The following is a 10,000-nucleotide window of genomic DNA, read 5'->3' on the forward strand; positions in this document are numbered from 1 at the left end:
TACCACCACCTCCCTATGGAGGAGTAAGGACAATGTCTCAAGAGAATAAGAATTTCAGCCAGCAAGATCGATTCTGTTTTATTACGTTGATGTACTTATGGTACTAATTATACTGCACCTTAACTCTATATTATAACTAGTAGCATTAATATTAGTATTTGTATTAGCATTATTATTAATAATAAGAGACGAGCTAAGAAGTGATGTATTTATTTACCCAAAATATCTATGTATGTTACTTAATATTTTCCCAACATCCTATAAAATATATACAAATACAAAGTTTTAGTTTGTGCAAATATTATGCATTTGCAGCTATATTAAGTCTGGCCAGCGAAGTGTACCACCATTCATGAAGTGGCTCGTCAATCAAAATAATTGCCCACCCCTCGCTTAACATATAGGATTTTTTTTATATTTGTCTTGGTTTATTATTTGCTGATTTATCTTCATAAATTATTTGGAGGAAAAACTGGTCAGGTTGGAAAAAAAATCATGCACACAAAACAAAAGCGATAATCAAAAATATCTATATGTTATCTTTAAGAGTAAATTACCTTTACGTACTCCATATGAATTTTAACATAATTTAGCAAGAAGTTATGGAGAAGTAGGATTTTTGAAATTTATAAAAATATAAGGGAAAAATCAAGGATTAGAGATTAGGCAGAACCGATTCACGGGTATGCTATAATAGCAACGATGTATCTGGTGTCCTTAATTGTCGACAGGAAACCGATATCGATTAAAAAATTTTGTGCTTCAACTGGATGCTCCCCTTAACACACTCACATACTGTACTGTACAATATGTCTAACCCAATTTTATGAAGTTTTATTAGAATCCTGACCTTTTCACATCCAATTGGTGTTAAATCTTTTGCTAAAAACATGTAGTGGTAGCGACACTTCTAATCAGTAATATTCCAGTTTACCAAGAAAACACAAGCACTCACCTGATGAAACACATAATCTCTGAAGAGCTTCAGCATGTATCGGTCTCCTGTTTCACTCCAAGATGTATCAAGGTGGAGTCTGTCAAAAGACAGTTTCTAAGTAAGCTAAACCAAAATGTTAAATCATGATTTGCTGTTTATGACTTTAGTGGGAGCACTCCCATGCTTTATCAGTGATGCAATAAATTAGAAGCCACAAGGGAAAGAGTATAATTAAAATACAAAAAAATTTCACATTAAACACTGAACTTCAAAGTTACAATCAATTTTGTTAAAAGAAGAAAACAGTGAACTTACTGTGGTCGATCAACAATGGTGTTTAGCTTCGTAAGGAGACGGAAAAGCCGCCCGTTGTGAACTTCTTTTGAGATCTCAGATTCATATGTGTCAGCTCTCTGTGTGGCTGTTTCTAGTGCCGTATAGAACCTGGATAATATATATATATATATATATATATATATATATATATATATATATATATATATATATATATATATATATATATATATATATATATATATATATATATATATATATATATATATATATATACATATATATACATATATATATATATAGACATATATATATATATACATATATATATACATATATATATACAGTATATACATATATATATATATGCTGATAACCATGATAACCACAAGGACAAAGAAAACACGAAGTTCCCAAGCGCTATCGTGTAATTCACATCTTCATGGGTGAGTACAGACTAAAGATAAATACATAACAAGGCAAATATATATACAGTAGAGGAGAGTGAGATCAAGTCCACAATAGTAAGGTTATTAGGTAGTGACCCTACTAATCTTCAAAAAGCACCGCAGCAGTCGGTAGTCAGGTCAGAGGGTAAGATGACCCAACCTTCTCACCTAGTTACAAATCTTCTTAATTACGAAATTATCCAGTTTGTACATACCATTACTCAAATTCATGTTGACGGATTTGGTATGTTTAATGAGACTGGATTCTATAATGTTCCTACTGTCAATTGAATTACAAGGTAATATTGAGGAAACATTATCCCAGTCAATGCAATGCTTATTATCCCTCAAATGAACAAACAGAGCATAGGATTCCTGGCCTGTCCTAACACTATATTTATGTTGTTTAAATCTAGTTACAAGATTAGTAGGGTCACTACCTAATAACCTTACTATTGTGGACTTGATCTCACTCTCCTCTACTGTATATATATTTGCCTTGTTATGTATTTATCTTTAGTCTGTACTCACCCATGAAGATGTGAATTACACGAAAGCGCTTGGGAACTTCGTGTTTTCTTTTTCCTTGTGGTTATCAGCATATACTTAGATCACGCGCACCTACAGTGATTTACTTGCATATATATATATATATATATATATATATATATATATATATATATATATATATATATATATATATATATATATATATATATATATATATATATATATATATATAAAATATATATATATATATATACACACATCATAAATATCATATCTACAATTTCATTTTAACAATTATAAGCCATTATGGTAAAAAGCCACAGTTCTGATATAAAAAATCAATATAAAAGAGAAAATATTTATAAAAGTAAGTAGCTGAAGAAAACTAGATACAGCTGAATCAATCTACTTACAGTAACCACATTGACTTATTTCATAATTAATGACAATGTTAGCCATCTGTTGTCACAAAAGCCTCATGGATTAAAAAACTAAAACTCACTAACTCTGAACATATCAATGGTTGATATTGTTAATGATGTAAGGCATCTCAAAATAAGAAAATCAAGTAAATTTTGGAAATTTCATATCCAACCCTTACAATATGGAAGTCCAGTACATTTCCATGTGAAGTTAAAGTGGCAATAAGTAAGAGGAAGCAAACTCTATGACTGATAGTATACAGTAAATAAACGTGTAGTGGGCATTTAAAAATATGTGAATCAAATAAATTCGCCCTACACATATTTTGCACTTTGGTCATGGGCAACAGCCTGAGGTTTACTGAGCAATAAAAGTATACATTCCTCTCCAGTTATCAAATAACCTTACTCAACCTCTTCTACCACTGCTAGAATTGGTTTCCTAGACTTCACATGAAAAAGTACAATATATATATATATATATATATATATATATATATATATATATATATATATATATATATATATATATATATATATATATATATATATATATATATATATATATATATATATATATATATATATGTATATATATATATATATATATATATATATATATATATATATATATATATATATATATATATATATATATATATATATATATATATATATATATATATATATACACACACACACACAGTGAACCCTCGCTTTACGCGGTTTCACTTTACGCATTTCTACATTTACGCAGTACCCTGCCAGAACCGGGAATTCCCACTTTACACGGTGCATCTACTCATATACGTGGGTGAAGTAAATTTTTTTATTTAGCTCATAAAATTCATACAAATTATCTGGCCAGAATATAATTTACATTGCTGGAATTCTTACAATTTGATGATCATTTTGAATATAAGCATCATAGATTTTGCATTAGACACAAATTTTAGATCTAATGCAAGTATTTTGTTTACTCAGAGCAAATATGTTATCTTTTGTGCAAAATATATGAAGTGTATATTCAAAATATTCCTGGTCTTGCAAGGAATCCAGCAATGTCAATTATATTATCCTAACTTTAGTCCGAGGTATTATTTATTACTAAAAATGTAAATATACTGTTATAACCCAATCATTTCTCTGGTAGGGAGGGAAGGTGGGGGTGAGGGGTAGGGAGGGAGGGAGGGACCCAGGGAGCAGGTGGGAAGAGGGGGGGTGGTGGGGTATTTTGATTGACAGATAGTATTTCAGCAAGTATATTTTGTTTATTTATTGAAGATATTTGTTTTAGCTCATAAAATTCATACAAATTACCCAGCCAGAATATAATTTACATTGCTGGAATTCTTACAATTTGATGATCATTTTGAATATAAACATCATAGATTTTGCATTAGACATACAGTGATTTCTGCTATAACGCGTGTTTTGATAACGCGAATTTGCTCTAACGCGATTTATGAATTAGGAACGATATTTGTATAACGCGAACGCTTGTTTGCTATAACGCGATTTTTGCTTACTATTTCTCCAATTTTGTGAATATAGTAAAGAAGAATATCAACAAGAAGCGTTCCGGTGATAAAATTCCTGGTGATGATCGTAAAAGAAAGGATATAACACTAGAAGAGAAGCTCGATTTTATCAACCTCAAAATCACCCTTCTCCCCCATCAAGTAAAGTGTTACATTTACTGTATGATTTCATTATTAGATATGAATGTAACATTTATTTAGACTGTGCTATCCTTTGTGTTAGGCTAACTACTAAATTTTTTCGATTTCGAGTAATCTGCACCTAACCCTATTTTCTCCATAAGCCCTGTTATTTCTATTACGCGATTTTCTATAACACGATATTTTACAAGAACACAATTATCGCGTTATAGCAGAACTACCTGTACAAATTTTAGATGTAATGCAAGTATTTTGTTTACTCTGAGTAAATATGTTATCTTTTGTGCAAAATATATGACATTTATATTCAAAATATTCCTGGTCTTACAAGGAATCCAGCAATGTCAATTATATTATCCTAACTTTAGTCTGAGGTATTATTTATTACTAAAAGGGTAAATATTCTGGTTTTTCCCAAACATTTCTCTGGTAGGGAGGGAGGGACCAACCGACCATCTGGCGAGGTTGGAAGAGGGGGGGAGGCAAGGTGGGGTGTTTTGATTGACAGATAGTGTCGTGAAGAATATATTTTTTTTTTATTAACTGAAGATATTTGTTTTAGCTCATAAAATTCATACAAATTACCCGGCCAGAATATAATTTACATTGCTGGAATTCTTACAATATGATGATCATTTTGAATATAAACATCATAGATTTTGCATTAGACATACAAATTTTAGATCTAATGTAAGTATTTTGTTTACTCTGAGTAAATATGTTATCTTTTGTGCAAAATATATGACATTTATATTCAAAATATTCCTGGTCTTACAAGGAATCCAGCAATGTCAATTATATTATCCTAACTTTAGTTTGAGGTATTATTTATTACTATACCTTAAAATCTAGTGGTTTCCCCCAAACATTTCTCAGAGAGGAAAGAGCCAGCGAGTGTGAGAAGAGGGGGAGGGAGTTGAGTCCATTATTTGAATGGACATTAACTTGGCGACTGTATTTCTCTATTTCTCCCAAGTATTAATTGTGTGCATGTACCATCATAAAATTAAGTTGTTATTTTTACTAGAACATAGGTATTGTGTCGGAAAAAGTGGAGTTTGGGGGTCAGCCGGTCTCTATTTCATTTAACCCCATGTTGTTCACTTTACGCGTTTCTCGCTTTACGCGGGCTTCCGTGGGTTCAATTGACCGCGTAAAGTGAGGGTTCACTTTATATATATATATATATATATATATATATATATATATATATATATATATATATATATATATATATATATATATATATATATATATATATATATATATATATATATATAATATATATATATATATATGGGGGAAAAAACACCTGATTTATAATGTAAACCCATGATAATAAAAGTAACCACAGTAATTACCTTGCTCCTATCATTGGCATAACATCATTTATACTCTTGATGCGCTGAGAGGTTAGAAGACAGACCACCAGCATCGCTAAGTCACGTGAATAGGAGCGATTGATTAGCTCAAGGGCAGTTTGGATATTGTCTCGTTGTAAGGCTAGCACCGAATTGCATGCGAGGGCTACCATAAGCTTACCCAAATTTACCAAGTCTTCTTGCTGAAATTGAAAATGTTTAGTAAATCTCTAAATCAACTTAATGCAATACCTGTACTATATTTATATAACGAAAGCAGGTTTTTACTACCCATTTGCCAATTAATGAAAGAATGTTCTACTATTACGAAAGGTAAGTCACCACCAGCTCCATTACCTCTATTATCATCACCTAAATCATAATTTCACTTTCCTTCCACCAACTGCTCTCACCGACAGTGCCTCTCTTACTCATCCTATGACTCATTCATGATAGTACAATATTGTACAATACTGTGCATTGTTTATTTGTTATTCTCAATCCATAATTTAAAATTTATATAACGTAATGTAGAAGGAACACGACCTTGTTCATTTATACTTACAATCAATTTTGTGGGTAGACATCACCTGTTCACTTGTGTTTGGCAGTCCTGCAGCCAGTGTTACCAAACAAATCGACTGACGCATCATCTCGCCACCACCACCTTCCTTCCTTCCTCCCACTCACTCACCCACCCACCCTCTGCATCTCACCACATTCTGCCTCTCACTCATTCAACTATGACTGTCATACATGATACAATAATGTACAACAAAAACTACTGTACTGCTAAACGAGTAAATAAAAGCCAAATGAAAGTTTAGCACAGTCGCCATTTGTATACACTCCAGGCAACCAGTGTTACCAAACAAACCGACTGATGCATCATCTCCTCCTCCTCCTCACCACCACCACCACCCACCCACTGCATCTCACCGACATTCTGCTATGACTGTCATTCATGATACAATATTGTACAAGAAAAACTACTGTATTGCTAAACCAGTAAAACCAAATGAAAGCTTAACAAAGTCCTCATAGTAACAGAGGTACCTCCTCTGACTCCCTAGCAATGCTCCCCCCCCTTCACCCTGAACCCTACTCCCCTCCCCAACTGAGCCAGCTAACACCTCACAGCTTGGCCTATTAACCTGGTGGTTATAGTGATGATTCCAACCTAGCTACAATGCCATGATTAATCACTATTCTATCAGTAAACACTAATAATAACAATAAATCCAGTGAAATATGGCAGAGCATGAGGAGAGTTACAACTGCAGATGACACTCAACAAGGGGTCATTCACTCCCCTTACCCATTCCTGTTGCCAGGATGGCCAGGCATACGTATGGGAGAAAAACATATCTTGTATGTAGTCTAATTAGAAAATGGTGACAGGCTCAGTGATAAATGAATTATATAAACCATGCATTTTCCTATGATAACAAAATAAGAAACATTGTACCATTACTAGTGAATAAATTAATATTCCCACAAACAACAATTGATAACTGTTTATGTACCTTAATGTTTTTCATGGTTTAATATTTTGATCTTCAGTACTTTGATGTGTTGCAATTATTCTGTCACAGAGTTTAGTACAGTACTGTATATTAATTTATCACAGAAGTTATTTCAGGAGCACGTCCTCCCTTATTACATTAATTTATACGGGGAAAACTGGTTTCGATGAACATAACCCACCTAATAAAAACATTTAAGTGGAACCTAACCCATTCATTCAGTGGGGAATATATATATATATATATATATATATATATATATATATATATATATATATATATATATATATATATATATATATATATATATATATATATATATATATATATATATATATATATATATATTATATATATATATATATATATATATATATATATATATATATACACACACACACACACACACACAGCTAAACCCCGACTTACGAAGGGGTTAGGGACCCAAATCCAGGTCGTAACTCCGACATGGTAGTAAGTCCGACATAGATAAAAAAATAAATAAATAAATAAATAAATAAAAAAAAATTAAAAATCTACAATGAAATACAGTACACTAAACGTAATAAATAATGAGGAATGGATACAGTGTGACTGAGCACTTACCTTAAATGTAGTCAGCTGAATGCACAGGGCCCCCATAATTTTCTATTTACAGGATACATGGAGACTATATTAATTGGAAGAAGCAGAAGAGGAGACAGGGCTGGGTGGGTCATCAATGTCGCTTTCTTCAGACAGGTTTATGTGCTGTGAAAACTTGCTGGTTGAAGGTATTGGTTCATCTTGATGGAGTGAAGAGGCAGCACCTGGTGGGGCATGAGGAGACAGCACTGGGGGACTTCTTGAAATTGATGTCCAATTTAGACTGCACAGTTTGCTTTTTCTTTTCATTATAAATTTCTCTGTAGCAAGCAAGTGCATCTTGGATCATTCTGTCAACTTTGGCATAACGCTCATAATTTTGATCCATGTCATCAAACATTTGCATTGCTTTATTAATTGTAGCAAATGCCTCTGCCATTTGTTTCACTGAAAACTTTTTAGGGGGTGCAGGTTCTTCTACATTTTGTCTCTTCTTCCTCTGCAATTTTCTGTGCATCTAGTTCAATAAGATCCTCGTTACTGAGCTCTTCTGCTACACTTTCAACCAACTGTCCAACATCTTCAGGATCAATTTCTAACTCCACTAACTTGTTACTAATATCCAAAATAACTTCAATTTCATTAAATCCTTTGAAACTGTGCACATATCTTTTCAGGATTTTCTTCCATATTCCATTCATGCAATGTTTTGTAACCTGATCTCATGCTGTACTAATGTTCTTTATACATGACAAAATGTTGTACTCCTTCCAAAACTGTCTGAGCGTTTTCTCACCTTCAGTAGCAGCAACAGCCTGAGCGAAGGTCGTGTGTAAATAATACGCTTTAAAGGCAGCAATAGCACCTTGATCCATGGGTTGGATGATAGAGGTAGTGTTAGGTGGAATGTACACTACCTTAACATGAGGGTGCATGTCCCGGAGCATTATCCAAAATCAGTAAAATCTTGAATGGAATCTGTTGTTGCAGACAATACTCCTTGGCTTGTGGAATGAAACAAGTCATGAACCAATCCTCAAAAGTACTAGGGTCATCCAGGCTTTCTTGTTACCGAGATAAAACACTGGCAGTGTCTGCTTGCTGACATGTTTAAAAGCCCTGGGGTTATCTGGATGATAGATCATGAAGGGCTTTAGCTTGAAACCAGCAACATTCCCCCCCAACAGAAGTGTAATTCTGTCCTTGAATGCCTTGAATCCGGGCATTGTTTTTGCCTCTTTGTGGATGTATGTCCGCTCAGGCATGGGCTTCCACAATAATCCAGTCTCATCCACATTGAATATTTGCTCAGGCAAATAATTCCCTTCCACAATCATATCATCTAACTCCTCCTTAAAAGCTTCGGCAGCACCAACATCGGCACTAGCTGCCTCTCCACTCACCTTAACATTGTGTAGACTGTAGCGTTTTTTAAATCTATCAAACCACCCATGACTTCCTGTAAAGGTTTGATCACATTCATCTCCTGCCTGCTCCTTCAGGCTTTGGAACAGGCTTCTTGCTTTAGCCTGTATGGTTAGAACGCTTAAGGGTACACACTTCTGTATCTGGTCTTCTATCCATATCACCAATAATTTTCCCATATCGTGAATAGGACCTTGTCTTCTCTTTGATATTATAGTTCCCTTTATAGGTGTTCCTTTCACTACCTCACGAATACGTTCCTTGTCCTTCAGAATAGTGGATATAGTCCAGTGTGAGAAACCTAGGTCGCGTGAGATTGTTGCTACTGTTTTTCCATTCTCAAGCTGTGTTATTATCTTCATTTTAATCTCAAAAGTAATTGCCTGTCTCCTTTTCCTTGGAACACCACCAGCACTCTCACTTTTACGCTTTCCAGTCATTATAAAGTCAATTAAATACGATAATAACGAAAGTTCACAGCGCGATCAGTATAGGATACGATAGCCAAACACAAACAAAGCGCTCCACTGAGTGAGTGTACCCATGAGGCGACCCGAGACGCGCCACCCACTCGCCCCGGACGGAAACGTTTCGGTATAGAAAATGCGCGCGTCATTTGAAAATATTTTTGGTCACGACTGCCGCGGTCGTATGTCCCGACGGACGTACGGTCAAAGCAGGTCGTAAGTACCAATGGACACACACACACGGACACACACACACACACACACGCCAGAGCTGAGGACCATCTACAACGCCTTTATTCTCCCCAAACTAACGTATGCGTCACCAGCCTAGTCGTCGTCTCT

The 10,000-nt window shown here is 34.1% G+C and overlaps 1 protein-coding gene across 6 annotated transcripts in view; it reads right to left on the minus strand.

The window, feature by feature from the left end:
• Window positions 1-10,000, minus strand: part of LOC121865482 (PAN2-PAN3 deadenylation complex subunit Pan3-like) — a 98,224-nt gene that overhangs the window by 14,608 nt on the left and 73,616 nt on the right. For 5 of the 6 annotated variants that reach the window (XM_042364973.1, XM_042364972.1, XM_042364975.1 and 2 more), the window contains 3 exons: window positions 5,656-5,858; window positions 1,253-1,381; window positions 956-1,034 (listed from right to left, as the gene is read on the minus strand). In XM_042364973.1, coding sequence (XP_042220907.1) covers window positions 956-1,034; window positions 1,253-1,381; window positions 5,656-5,858 — 411 coding nt within the window. Of the gene's footprint in view, window positions 1-955; window positions 1,035-1,252; window positions 1,382-5,655; window positions 5,859-10,000 lie in introns of those variants that run through there. The other variant, XR_006088769.1, reaches the window with a different exon arrangement.

Source organism: Homarus americanus, unplaced genomic scaffold (genome assembly GCF_018991925.1).
Source record: "Homarus americanus isolate GMGI-L3 unplaced genomic scaffold, GMGI_Hamer_2.0 scaffold25483, whole genome shotgun sequence".
NCBI lineage: Eukaryota > Metazoa > Arthropoda > Malacostraca > Decapoda > Nephropidae > Homarus > Homarus americanus.